This window comes from Pristis pectinata, chromosome 14, assembly GCF_009764475.1.
Source record: "Pristis pectinata isolate sPriPec2 chromosome 14, sPriPec2.1.pri, whole genome shotgun sequence".
Taxonomy (NCBI): Eukaryota; Metazoa; Chordata; class Chondrichthyes; order Rhinopristiformes; family Pristidae; genus Pristis; species Pristis pectinata.
Genome location: NC_067418.1, coordinates 42,191,470 through 42,206,199, shown reverse-complemented (window position 1 = coordinate 42,206,199; position 14,730 = coordinate 42,191,470). Strand labels below are relative to the sequence as shown.

General features: G+C 43.3%; 1 protein-coding gene across 1 annotated transcript in view; it reads left to right on the top strand.

Annotated features, from left to right (window-relative positions):
* LOC127577716 (N-acetyl-beta-glucosaminyl-glycoprotein 4-beta-N-acetylgalactosaminyltransferase 1-like) overlaps window positions 1-14,152 on the top strand; it is a 591,438-nt gene extending 577,286 nt beyond the window's left edge. Inside the window, exons 18-20 of the mRNA XM_052029203.1 lie at window positions 6,299-6,452; window positions 9,055-9,181; window positions 12,164-14,152. Coding sequence (XP_051885163.1) covers window positions 6,299-6,452; window positions 9,055-9,181; window positions 12,164-12,290 — 408 coding nt within the window. The 3' untranslated portion in view covers window positions 12,291-14,152. The remainder of the gene's footprint in view (window positions 1-6,298; window positions 6,453-9,054; window positions 9,182-12,163) is intronic.
* Window positions 14,153-14,730: the final 578 nt, after the last annotated feature.

Below are 14,730 nucleotides of genomic sequence, written 5' to 3'. Positions count from 1 at the left end.
CCAGTAATCTCAGTTTTGAATTAAATCAATGACTGCACCTCCACAACATTCCAAGTAGAGAATTCCAAAGATTAACCACCCTTTGGCTGAAGAAACGTCTCCTCATCTTGGTCCCAAATGGCTTAGTGAAAACTTACTCCCTGTGTCTATACTGTTTTCCCTCTAGGAAATGTTGTACGTTTCAATCACCTCTGATTTTATTAAATTTTAGAGGTTTAGACCGCTCAACCTCTCTTCACGACAGACCCATCGTCCCAGCAACCAGTCTGCTGAATCTTCACTACACTCCCTCTCTGACAAGTATATATCCTTTTAGGTAAGGAGACCAAAATTGTGCACAGTGGGTGGTCTCACCAAGGTCCTAAATAGTTATACTAATATGACATTTTAATTCCTGTACTCAAAGCCTTTGACTCGATCAACCGAGAGGGCCGATGGAGAATTCTTCTTCAGTTTGGCTGCCCTCAGAAATTTGTCTCCATTCTACATCTGATACATGATGGCACACAAATAGTGATTCTACAGGCCCAATCCCAGTGCAGATTTGGGTCAAGCATGGGTCGCATCATTCCCCCAACACTTTTCTCAATCTTCCTTGCTGCTATGTTACAACTAACCAACAAGCCCCGTGCTGGAGTGGAGCTAATCTACAGGTTGAGCAGTGAGAGAATGATGTGTCGGATACGTAGGCTGGTGGGATGGAATGTGAGGACAAGGGGGACCCTCTCCCTGTTGGGTCTGGGAGGGGAGTGGGTGAGAGCGGAGGTGCGGGAAACGGCAGAGATACACTCTCGACCACAGTCAGGGGGAAGGCCCGGTTAGAAGTCAGACGTCTCGGATGTCCTGGAGTGGAAAGCCTCATCGTGGGGGCGGAGGCGGAGAAATTGAGAAAAGGGGATAGCATCATTGCATGAGACGGGGTGGGAGGAGCTGTGATCGAGGTAGCTGTGGGTGTCAGTAGGTTTGTGGAAGATGTCGGTAGATAAGGAATCTCCTGAGATGGAGATGGAAAGATCGAGGAAGGAGCGGTGTCAGCGATAGTCCAAGTGAATTGGAGAGCAGGATGAAAATTAGGGGCGAAATTTATGAAGCTGTCGAGTTCCGCACGGGTACAAGAGGTGGCACCGATGCAGTCATTGATATAGCGGAGAAAGAGTCAAGGAACGGGGCCGGAGTAGGCTTGGAACAAAGACTGTTCAACGTAGCCAACGAAGAGGCAGGCATAGCTGGGGCCCATGCGAGTGCCCATAGCTACGCCCTTGATCTGTAGAAAGTGAGAGAAATCTAAAGCAAAGTTGTTAAGGGTGAGGACAAGTTCAGCCAGGCGGAGGAGAGCGTTGGTGGAAGAGGACTGGTTCCATCTCTGGTCAAGAAAGAAGCGGAGGGCGGTGAGGCCGTCACGATGGGGAATGTAGGTATATAGGGACCGGACGTCCGTGGCGAAGATGAAGTCATGCATGCCGGAGAACTTAAAGCTATGGAAGAGTTGGAGAGCATGTGATGTGTCATGGGATTGGACCGGGGGGACAGAATAGTGTCCAGGTACAAGGATACGAGCTCCACGGTGCAAGAGCACATGGAGACAAAAAGCCCCCCAAACCACCCCCCCCCCCCACCATGTTTCTTCCCTTTCCCAGCCTGCCTCACTTTTCTCCCTTTTTTTTCCTTTCTCTCCTTACCTTTGACCCATCCCCCGGTGGATCTGCTCTCCCCACCTCCCCCGCACCTATCCCTATCTCTTACCTACATCTATCACCACCTTGTGCCCATCCCACCTCCCCTCTTTTGTCCACCTATCACTGCTCTGCTTTTCCCTCCTATATATTGGGCTTCCCCTTTTCCTACCTTCAGTCCTGAAGAAGGGTCCTGACCCGAAACATTGACCGCCTGCTTTTCTCCACGGACACTGCCTGGCCTGGCCTGGCCTGTTGAGTTCCTCCAGCATCATAGTATTTTTAACCTACAGGTTGCTTGGGAAACTGTTCAACCTACAATGCCTCCACTCCACAGACAACATTTATGCTCTCATTCAGCCACAACGTAGAGGATGCACATGTACTGTATGTGCACACTCAGAGGCTGACCTTCAAGTTATTATTGACTTGTTTACTGAAGCATACAAGAGAATGGGTCTTACACTAAACGTCCATGAAACAAAGGTACCTATCAACCAGCCCCCACTGCTGCCTGGCAACAAAGGTGGAGGACAGGACTCTGGGGGAAAAAAACAGACCACTTTCCAAATCTCAGGAACCATCTCTCAGTGAAGGCAGAAATCAATGATGAAATTCACTATCACTTCCAGTGCAGTGTCACTTCAGAGCCCACAGAGTGGAAACAAGTCATCCTCAACCCAGAGGAACTGCCTCAAAAGAGGGCCACTGCATGCCTGACTGTATATATTGTTTCTGATACCAAACCAATGTTATAGTTTTTCTTAAATTAATTCTTGGGATGTGGTCAGCTCTTAACACTCTTGCAGGTACGAATCACAGTCATAAAGTTATACAGCACAGAAACGGGTCCTTCAGCCCAACTCATCCACCCCAACCAAGGTGGCTGCCTGAGCTATTCTCAGTTGCCTGCATTTTGCTCAGATCCCTCTAAACCTTTGCTACCCACGTACCTGTCCAAATGTCTTTTAAGCATTGGAATTGAACTTGCCTCTACCACTTCCTCTGACAGCTCATTCCATAGACCCACCGCCCTCTATGTGAAAAACTTTCCCCTCAGGACCCCTTTAAATCTTTCTCTTTGCACCTAAACCTATGCCCTGTAATCTTAGACTCCCCTACCCTGGCAAAAAAAGACTGTGACCATCCACGTGTATCTGATTCTGTTTCTTGTATCTATGTCTGAAACTTCAGCTTCATCCAACAATTTTAATATCATTTTAAATCAAAAACTCTGATACAAAATTCAGAGACGTCAGTGCACAAAATGATTTATTTAATTTGATCACTTTCTTCAAGATAAAAAGAAATAAATGCACTGATATTGTTGACTAGGTAATCATTTCTTGTACATCATTTTCACCGTGCAGGATAGTTGTCTCCGTTCAATGACAAGCAAACATTGCGCAACGTTTTAATGCACTGCACCTCTCTTTCTATCGACATCTGAGTCTAATTTATAGTTTTCTACATATAGATTTATGCTGTAATAGAATGTTATTTAATCATCGGTTGTGTTCTCGTTTACAAAATATACATCTCCAAAAACTGTATACACGTGTCTATGAAGAGTGCCGCGAGAAATAAAGTGCGAACACTTGTATAGCCTCCTTCAATCTGTATCAATATTTCTTCTGTTCCCTCGATCTTTCTTCCTAAGAAAATGATGCATCACTGCAGTTTGACGGGCAGCTGCTTGGTCTGGGTTATTTCGTTAAATTCCTTTTAACCTTTTTACCTTCTGGAAGCGATTCCTGTTGTCAGAAGTTTGACTGGGACTTTATATTTATTTTCTCTTTTGCTTTGGAAAAGTGACCATCTTGCAGAGCTACAAGAGATAAAGACGTAAATCACTGTTTCAGATTAAGTTGTGGTAGGAATGTGAAATGTTGTAAAGTTCTCTCGCACAACACGTGGAATGTACTTTGAAGAAAGATAGCAGAGAGGACAAAACATCAAGAAGCAGATGCTTGTCTTGATGGAAGGACGGTAAGTCAGTACCGGATAGACGCTAGATCGGTCGATTGGCAGGCCAATCGAACTATTTCATACCAAAAGCAGAAATGTTTTTAAAACCAAAAATGTTATCAATCTCAATGACCAAGCTATAGCAAGCAACCCCATCCAATGGAGTAGTAATGATTCAATTATACTGACAATTCAATTACTGGTCTGTGATGAGGGAACAGAGTGTTAACGTAATCTTTAGAACTATGCACTTGAAAGGAAAGAAAATCAATAGGATTGCTATTCCTCAACCCAGGACCAATGATCTTGATGGAAAGTTCACGTGCAAGTGTAAGAAAATGATCAGGCTTCCATTGATCCTCATTAAAGCTGAATAACCTACTCTCCGTGTGATTGCGGTAAATACATAAACGGTAGATTTAACATCCTATGAGTCCTCTGCCATTATTATCAGGGAGGTGGCAGAACAAAAAACAAATTAGAAAACTGTAACTAATGGTCCTTGTATTTGGGAGTTGCTAACAGCTGAATGTCTTGTATTAGCGGGTGAGTCGTATGATTTTATTCTACGATAAAAATTATTTCATTTCCGCAGCAATTTTCAGCTTCACTACAATTTATAATAAGGATTTGGTGGTTGAAGGTTGTTTCTCGGAATGGAAGCCAATGACTAGTGATGTGCCGGAGGGGTCGGTGTTGGGACCTTTGTTATTTGTTATTTATATAAATGATTTGGATGCAAATTCACAAGGCTTGATCAGAAGTACGTTTGTATATGACACTAAATTAGGTGTTGTTGATAGTGAAGGAGATCACAGTTATCATAGATTACAGGGATTACGTGATCAGTTAGGGAAGTGGGAAATGGATTTCAGTACAGAAAAGTGTTAGGTGATGAATTTTGAAAAATCAAACCAGCACAGGACTTGTACTATGAATGGTAGGGCACTATGGAGTGTAATGGAATAGAGGGACCTTGGAGAACAAGCGCGTAATTCATTGAAAGCAGCGTCACAGGTAGACGGGTTGGTGAAAAAGGCATTTAGCACGCTGGCCTTCATCAGTCAGGGCATTGAGTACAGGAGTTGGGACATTACGTTGCAGTCGTATACATCATTGGTGAGGCCGCACTTGGAGTTCAGTGTACAGTTTTAGTCACCCTGTCATAGGAAAGGCGTGGTCAGACTGGAAAGAGTGCAGAAAAGATTTACAAGGATGTTACCAAGACCAGAGGGCCTGAGTCATAGGGAGAGGTTGGCCAGGCTAGGTCTTTATTCCTTGGGACTTAGGAGAATGAGGGGTGACCTTACAGAAGTCTTTAAAATTATGAGAGGCATCAATTAGGTGGATGATAACAGTCTTTTCTCCAGGGTAGGGCAATCCAAAACTAGGGCCATAGGTTTAGGGTGACAGGGGAAAGATTTAAAAGGGAACTGAGGGGCAACTATTTCAGGCAGAGGGTGGTGAGTATCCGGAATGTGCAGCAGGTATAATAGTATCTTTTAAGAAGCACTTGGATAGGTGGGGCTTGGAGTGATATGGGCTGAACGCAGGAAATTAGCACTAGCTGAGTGGGCAATGTGGTCGGCGTGGCCTGTGTCTGTGCCTGTGCTGTATTGTTCTATGATTTCATTGCTTCACTCTCGTTCTTTCATGACTTCAGGAGGGCCCCAAGTACTTTGTAGCTAATAAAGTAGTTTTGAAGGCTCATCACTGTTGTAATATAGGAAACAAAGCAGGTACAGTTTTAACAGCCACTTCAAAATTTTTTATGGCTAAAGGAATATCAAAGTGACTTATGATCAGGGTTGAGAAGGCAGAAGTCATCGTGCTAGTATCTTGGAATAAAACAGCACCTTCCAGGTTTGATTTTTCCCAGCTGTTCTGCAATCGCCAGTTTCAGAATAACAACAGGATGTGATAACTGGGCTCAGTGCTTCAATTTAATTGAGAGGTTAGAGAATTACGGTGGGGAAATGATTCACGGTGCCTATTGGAAATGTACGTCACGTGAAGGCTGGAGCACGCTTGGCCTCTGTGACAAGGCTCACAAATGCAGAATGGTCTTTTGGGTGCACTACCAAAGAGCTGATGCAACATATAGAATCTAAGTGTATTCTTTTGGCAACCTTCATAATCTCAGGATGTTCCAAAAGCATTGTGTAGCCAAAAAAGCAGTTTTGAAATTTGACAATTGGGAATCCCAATGTGCTAATCAAAGTGCTCCTGTGGGATAAATGACCAGATCTTTCAGGTACTGCCTGAAAGATAAATGTTGATCAAGGCAACCAGGACAATTGCCCTGATCTTCTTCAAATAGCACTGTGGATCTTTTATGTTCACTTGAGAGATTTGTCATCTAACCTGAAAGACAGCACCTTTGATTGACTATGCAGCATTCACTCATTGTTGCACAGAAGTATCAGGCTGGATTTTGCACTCAAGTCTCTGGAGTCGACCTCAAGTCCATAATCAATGACTGTGCCACAGCTTGGAGTTAAAAGATAGTCCATGACCCTATGGACTTGGTCTCTTTGAACGAGTTCAGTGACTTTTTCTTTATCGAATCTATCGTTTTAACTTTAATTGTCTGCCTTCTAACACTGTGACTAAAAGTTATTTTGAAAAGGCATGACATTGTTTTGCCTCTCTTTCAGGACAGTCATACAATTCTTTTCCTATGCGATCTTCACATCCACTTCCCTATCAGTATCATAGACAACATCAGAAAACACTGTATAGAAGGAAAACTGGCATATGCCCCCATAGTGATGCGACTAGGCTGTGGCAGCTCTCCCAGCGAACCTGACGGTAAGTGACTTTCTGACGAGCAGCACACCTTCCATCCCGAGACCACATGGCAGTCATCATATGGCTGGCGGTCAAAGCTCACTTTAATTTCAATGCACGTGATCGATTTGAGTGCACGTTCTTATTTAATACTGGGCAGAGCAGGAGAGTTGAAAATGCTGGAAACATTTAAGAAACGATTAACTATTGTCATCATAATCTCTACAAATTCTTTATGGATGGGTGATCCTAATTACTTTGGTCATCTATAACTATTCTATTGATAAGCATTTTAACATTGAAAGGACAGCCTTTGAGACTTTCCACTGTTGGGTTAATGGCTATATCTACTACCTGATGCGGAGGCTTTGGAGAGGGTTCAGAAGGGGTTTACGAGGATGCTGCCTGGATTAGAAGGTATGAACTAGAAGGAGAGGTTGGACGATCTTGAATTGTTTTCTCTGGAGCATCGGAGGCTGAGGGAGACCTGATCAAAGTTTATAAAGTTATGAGAGACGTAGACAGGGTAGAAATGTCAAATACTAGAGGGCTTAGCTTTAAGGTGAGAGGGGGAAAGTTTAAAGGGAACGTGCGGGTCAATTTTTTATATGTACGAAGAGCGGTAGGTGCCTGGAATGTGCTGCCAGATGTGGTAGTGGAAGCAAATACGATAGTGACATTCAAGGTACTTTGAGGTAGGCACATGAATACACAGGGAATAGAGAGAGATGGATAACGTGCAGGCAGAAGGGATTAGTTTTATTCAGCATCATATATGGGACAGACATCACGGGTGGAAGGGCCCGTTCCTGTGCTGTGCTGTTCTCTGTTCTGATATCATCTTAAGCCAAATGGGCTAAGTAAGTTCTGCCCACAGTTAGAGACACATCATTTTTTAAAAAAATCTCACGACGGGTGCATCATCAACTGGGGTAGGAGAGGGATGAAGCTAATGCAGCTTGGGATTGATGAGCTTTCAAATCTAGTACTTTCCAGTGCAGTTGTCCTTCCAGCTGCCGAACTGTAACGTTACGTGGTACAGCGTGGAAACAGTCTTACTAGTGACGTATAACCCCACATCCTCCTCGTTGTTCCCTTACAGCCTGTGGCTCCAGAGTTTCACGACAGGTAGTTAAGAACCCTCTATGTGGTCGTAATTGAAGGTTTGCAGGAGAGACTGCTTAAGAGACTAATTAAAGTGAAGGGCTCTGAAGCCATTTTTTGTTTTATTATCAAAGTTAGACACAGAAAAACAATTAGAGGGGAGAATTTCATCATTTTCCAATCGCTGCAAATGATTTTAAATCGTGAGACTCGCAATCTCAGCATGCGTCATCCAATCTTTAAAATCTTGGTGACCAATAAGGGTGCTGTGTTGGTTAATTTATTTTCAAAGAACGATTGATGATAGAAATTGGATTTGAAGATGCTCATCTGTCCGTAAACCAATGGGGAGGGCCCGAAGTGGCATCCAGTCCACAAAAGCCGGAAAGTTCTGGTATAATCTTCCCTAGCTCTATCACACAGGCGACAGCCTAGGCACCATCAGGAGTGTGATAATTGGGCCCATTGCTGCAGAAGCTGGTGAGGGAGAAAAATGATTTGAGGCACTTCTGTTGACGGCCTGGTTGAAAGTGGTCGAAGGATGCGCAGTGCATCTTTCTGAATGTGCGAAAACAAGACCAAGCTCTGCTGCTACGGTGTCCGCAAGTCAAAGTGTTTGCTAATCCTCTGTAAAAACACTGCAAAAGGGTCCTCTCTTCAAAAAGGAAAAGATTAGCAAAGGTTGATACGGGTGCCTTACAGACATAGACATGAGGGACATTTTAGGGAATAAGGAAATGGCAGAGAAAAGAAACAGAAGATTTTGTCTGCGGTCTGTCTGTAACGTCTGAACAAAGCCTAATGGCAGCTTGAGGACCTGCCCCTCACTTTCTGCCTGAGCACTTTGCAGCCTGACCTCAGTGCTTCCAGTATTTTCTGCTTTTATTAAAGATTTTGTGCCTGTCTTCATGGGAGAAGATACAGATTGAGGGGACAATAAGTAGACTAGACCTATACTCACCAGAGTTCAGAATGAGGTGTGATTTAATCGAAACACAATTTGTACTGGGCCTGACAAGGTAGGCGCTGGGAGGCATCTAAAGGTGAGTCACCACTTCAAAATAAAGGGGTGGAATTTCTTCACCCATAGGGTAGTGAATCTTTGGAACTATCTCAGATTCTGAATATTAAGGGAATTGTGATCTTATTAAAGACTGGAGGAGCCACGAGGGGTGAAATGGCCCACTGCTTCTGTTTCTTACGATATTATTACAAAACTCACACGTGAGGTATGGCCACGTGAGATAGAGTTATCTGAAAGGTAATGGCACATGTAAAAGTGTTATCCTCCAACAAGTCTGAGACACGACAGGAAAAGCAACTGGATAATGCACATCCAGTTTTGTGGCTTTCACCATAACACCAGGTTCACCTCAGTACTGATGGTCTTCTGTCAGTCAAGCTTGAATTGCCATAGGGTCTGTGTACTGGTTACAACTAGTCCACAAATTTTATTTACAGATGTCAAGATGAATGTCCTAAAAACTGATCCCTCTTCTATTTTTAATGCATCCTCAAGGGTACTGGGAAGTGAATGGATTTGGTCTGTTTGGAATCTTCAAAAGTGACTTTGACAAGATCGGAGGAATGAACACGGAGGAATTCCGGGATCGTTGGGGTGGAGAAGATTGGGAGCTACTGGACAGGTAATGACAATAGGGAAAATGGGTTTGTCACATTGCTATCCAGTTTATTGGTCTGTGCTGCAGCATTCTGAATTGCATAAAACAAACACAATTCTGTAGCCCATCATGCATAGACTATGCCATATGCCACAGTCTTTGCTACCCGTACCATGGGGAAAAGAGTCTGAATATCTACCCTATCTTTGCTTCTCATCATTTTATATATATATATCTATTGGGTCACCCCTCAGCCTCCCTTCCCCACCCCCAGGGAAAAAAAGAAACAGCATATCCAATCTCGAGGCGGATAGTGCAAATGAATGTGTGGCTGAGGAGCTGGTGTAGGAGGGAGTGATTTGGGTTCTCATACCATTGGGATCTCTTCTGGGGCAGAGGTGACCTGTACCAGAGGGATGGGTTGCACCCGAATCGGAGGGGGACGAATAACCTGGTGGGGAGATTTGTTGGAGCCACTCAGTAGGGTTTAAACAAGTCTGGCAGGGGGCAGTGGGACCCAGAGCAGTAGTGCGGCAAATGAAAAAGTTGAGGCAAGTTCAGTAAGCAAGGGCACGACAAGGAGCGAGGAAAGTCCGATGGACTAAATTGCATTTATTTTAATGCAAAAAGCCCGACTGGAAAGGCAGATAAACTCAGGGCACGGGTAGGTATATGGGACTGGAATATTATAGCTATCAAAGAAACATGGCTGAGGAACGGGCAGGACGGTAGCTCAATGTTCTGGGGTACAGATGCTACAGGTGTGATGGAAGTGGAGGTAAAAGGATGGGGGAGATGCATCTTTAATTAGGGAGAACTTCACAGCAGTACTTAGATGATATTCCTGGGGGATCGTCCAGTAAGACTATATGGCTGGAACTTAGAAATAAGAAGGGATTGCTAGGGGCCCCCCAATAGTCAGTGGGAATCAGAGGAGATTGTAAATACTTGTAACGGTAGTTGATCTTAACTCCCCTAATATTGACTGGGACTGCCAAAGTGCTAAGACGTCAGATGGGGTTTAAGCCAATTTTCTCAAACAATATGTAAATGGCCCTACTAGAGAGGGGGCAACACTCAACCTCCTATTGGGAAACGAGGCAGGGCAAGCGACTGAAGTGTCATCAGGCAAGCATTTGACGACCAGTGACCATAATTCTATTGGTTTTAACGTAGTTATGGAAAGAGATATAGAACTGGTCCATAACTTAGGGCAAGGCTAATCTTGATGGCTTTAGACAGGAATTTGCAAAAGTCGATCGGAAGAGGCTGTTTTCAGGCAAAGGGACATCCGGTGAGCGGGAGGCTTTTAAAAGTGAGATAGGAAGAGTCCAGGGCCAGCACGTCCCCGTCAGAATGAAGACGGGCAGGATTTGGTACCACGGTCGACGAGGGTCCGGTCAGGAAAAAGGAGGCACGTCAGGTATAGGCAGCTGTGATTAAGCAAATCCCTCGAGGAGTATAAGGGATGAAGAAGAACAATTAAGGAGGAAATCAGGAGGGCCAAAAGAGGACATAAGATAGTTTTGGCAAACAAGGTGAAATAGTTTCCTAAGAGATTCTTCAAGTATATTAAAAGTGTCACCGGGGAGAGAATAGGCCCCCTTCAGGATCAATGCGGTCGTCTACGTGTGGAGCCACGGGGAACGGACACGATCTGCAATAAAAGTTTCTCATCTGTACTTACTGTGGGGAGGATTGCAGACGCTAGAAAATACAGGGAAGAGAGTAGAAATATCTTAAAACATATCCAGATTACAAACGAGGAAGTGTTGTGAGTCTATGCATATGGATAGATAAATCCCTGAGGCCTCACAATATGTATCGTAGGACACTGTGGATGGCTGGGGAGGCGATTGCTGGGACAGCAGGTGGGGTTCCATGCAGTGGCTGCAGGGTCAGGTCGGTCCTTCCTGCCTTCCCTCACCCTCACCCTCCTTCCCCTGACCTCCCTTTACCCTCCTCCCTCTCCTCCCCTCCCCTTGCTCCTCCGTCTCCTCCCTCCCTCCCCTCTATCCTCCCTCCCCTCTCCTCTCTCTCCTCCCTCCCTTCTCTCCTCCCTCCTCCCTCATCTCTCCTGCCTCCCCCCTCCCCTCTCCTCCCTCCCTCATCTCTCCCGCCTCCCTCCCCTCTCCCTCTCCCTCCTCCCTCCCCTCTCTCCTCCCCTCCCCCCTCTCCCTCCTCTCTCTCCCCTCCCTCCCCCTCGACATATGGGTCCTGTGAACTACCTTAAACTGTATCAAAGAATGTCTGGCACCCATTGAAGATGTATTAACTAAATGAAGAATTTTCTGGATGGGGAAAAAAAATCTTCCTTTGATCACATTAAATCCACGTCCTTTGGTCTTGGAGATCTGTCACAGAGAAAAGAAGTTTCTTTCTCTATCTGATTTCCCCCTCATACTTGTAACATTGCATACCTCTTTCAGGTTCTACCTTAGGCTCTTCTGCTCCAAGGAAAACAAGTCCAGCTTATCCAATAACTGAAACATTCCATCCCAGGCTACATCCAGGTGCATCTCCTCTGGACAGCAGTGCTCGGGAGGATTAAAAGTCTGGCTGAATAAATTAGGAGATAAATTGCCAGGCAGGAACACCAATGAATTTATAACCTAGAGAGTCAGTATGAACTCAGAGACAGAGTGGACCAGCATTGGGTGTGAGAATGTGCATATGTGAGAGGGAAAGAGAAAAACAGACAGAAAATACATCAGCTTAAATGGGGAGCAGGTGGAGCTTCAAGAATGAAAATGTATAACTTGAAAGTTAGAGGAATAAATGTAGAAGAAATGAGTCAGAGTATGAATAGGCAACTACTAAATTGAAGAAAGCACATCCTGAAGATAACAAAAATAATCTAAATGGCCTGAGCAAGATAGGATATTTTCAAGTGAAAATAGGGCCATCTACAAAGTAATTTCATTGGCAATTTTAATTAGTTTTTTAAATGATCAAGTCAATTAATTCTTAATACATTATGAAAACACAATTTTGTTTATCTTCTAGGGTTCTTCAGAGTGGCCTTGAGGTAGAACGATTGCGCCTCAGGAACTTCTACCATTATTTTCACTCCAAGAGAGGGATGTGGGTTTCTCAGGCCAAGAAAACATCTAATGAACCAAATGAAGGTTGAAACTTTCTCTATGCACTTTAAAAAAAAAGAGGACGCATGCTCCACAGGCAATCCAGCCGACTACCAAGCCATGTGGGGGAATTTTTTTTTTGACAAGATATTTGTTTCATTCTAATCACATTTTTCTAAATCTTGTTCATTTCACTCTCATCGGCATTTCCAAAATTTTTGTGTTTTAGCTGCTGGTTAGTGCACGATTAGTAAAGAAACTGACGGAAGCCAGAAAAAAAAGTCAAGAACTTCAAGACTGAACATTGGAAACTTTAGCAATTAAGACATTCTGGTCTCAGTTATCATCTTGGACGTTTTGACACCTCTTTGCCACAAGATCTTGTAGCTTATGGACATTTGCGTGGCCCAGCCCGTGGCCCATTCAATCGCTGTTGTTTTGTTCTCCCATTGTTAAGTCACTACAAGCTTAGTATGTCCTATATTTATCAGTAATAATAATCACACCAGACTACCACCACCTGCATCCCCAAACCGCAGCCCCCACCCCCCACAATTTTATTGTTCATTCCATTCCAGTCTCTTGGATTACAATTATACATGTCAGGGATCCCTGAGCATTTGGTCTTCCTCTCCAGCCCAAGAAAACCAGCGCTAGCCTTTGAGCACCACCCCACCCCCAACAGAAAAATACACACAGATATATGTACTTCTTGGACCCAACTTGCTGGAAAAGTTTACCCAAGGAACACTGACATCAACTGTCCTAGGTTTTCTGCAGCTGATCCAAATGTTTCCTCCATTGATGTATGTGTATGTTTTACTCTGAAGGAACTCTGTGCACTCAGTTAAGCTGGCCACTTCAAGTCCAGCCAAATGAAGCCTTATTCCGAAGGGTGACCTGGCCTGGAGAGTGTTCACCATTTTGGTTATTACAAAAGTACAGCCTAGAAACAGCACTGAATGTTCAGTCCCCAGCAAGCACACAGAAACGCCACTGAAACTGGGTTTTAGGGATTACACCCGTTGAGTGGTTATCTGCTGTGACAGGCAAAGAAAGACTAAAACTAAATGAAGACTGATGCCGTGGACTTTTTTTTCCCCAAAAGCAGGATCAGTTCTGTGGCAACTTTAAAAATGGAAATGCAGCTTCTTCTGTGATATGTCACCTCCCTTGACAATGATCAAAATATATGGAAAGCAATTTTGTCTTTTTCTTACTTTTACTGTTATCCCTTGAGTGAGATTGTACGACACACTGAGTTTTTTTAGAACTAATTAAAATTTAATTTTAATTCATAGTGTTTAAAACCAAACCATTGAAACTAAATCAGTAATGTTAAACTCATTGTATTGAGAATTTGGTGAAAAATTTTAGGATGTTTTTAGAATGATATAGTCTGAATTTATGACATGAAAATTGAGTTTTAATCTACATTGCTAGGTAGGAATGTTGCTGTTTGATATTATCAGAAGATTTTATTGTTTACAAAATGTACTCCAGGAAAGAGAACTTGCTTTTTTTTTAAATAATGTATTCTAGATCTTTTTTAAAATGTTATTTATTCAGGTGACAGTATTCTGATTGAAACATGATGTCCAAAATGGTTTCTCCTGTCACAGGAGAATCAGAGACTAAAGTAAAACTGAATTATATAATGAAAATGCTGAATCTGAAAAATTCATTTCATCTTAGTCTTTGTGTTTTACACTGGCTGGCAGATAGCAGAAGAAATATTATTAGGTTTCCCCACTGGCTTTGGTTGATGAGCGCCAATCAGGCCATGATAATCTGAATTTCTGATAACATTTGGGTGCCAGTTGGGCACTAAGAAAAAGCTTTGGTTGGGTGACCTGTGTACGTGCATCTAGTTTGGAATAAAATTGAAAAGAAAACATTCCTTTTTCAATATCACTGTTTCCGTCTTCATTCCAACTCTGGACACCATTTAATAATTAGAAATATCAGAAGTAGGTCACTTGACTTTTAAGCCTTCACGACATTTGATGTGATTGTACTCACCTTGCCTGATCCCCAAATCCATTGATTTTCCTAGTATCCTTGTCCTGAATATTTTCAATGATATCCTGCAAAGATAGAGAATTCCTAAGATTTATTATATTCTAATGAAGGTTTCTCCTCATCTCAATTGTTTGTTAGAGCCTTAGGTTTACAGTCTTCAGAGAGGGCAATATCCCACCACCTTCTACCTTGTTAAACCCCCAATGAATTTAACATTTCCATTGGATTCTATAAAACTCTAGGGAATACAGTGCTAGATCACTTGATCTCTTTAATAAGATAGCCCTTCATAATGGAAAATATGAATCCCAAGTGCATATGGCTTTTGATCTTCCAGTTTTGCCCACTCACTTAACTTTGCTACGTACTTTGTTGCCGCTTCACATTCTTCTCTCAGCTTGCTTTACCTCCTAGCTCTGCACCATCAGTATACCTGGAATGTATTGCACTTGTCTCCTTTATAATTAG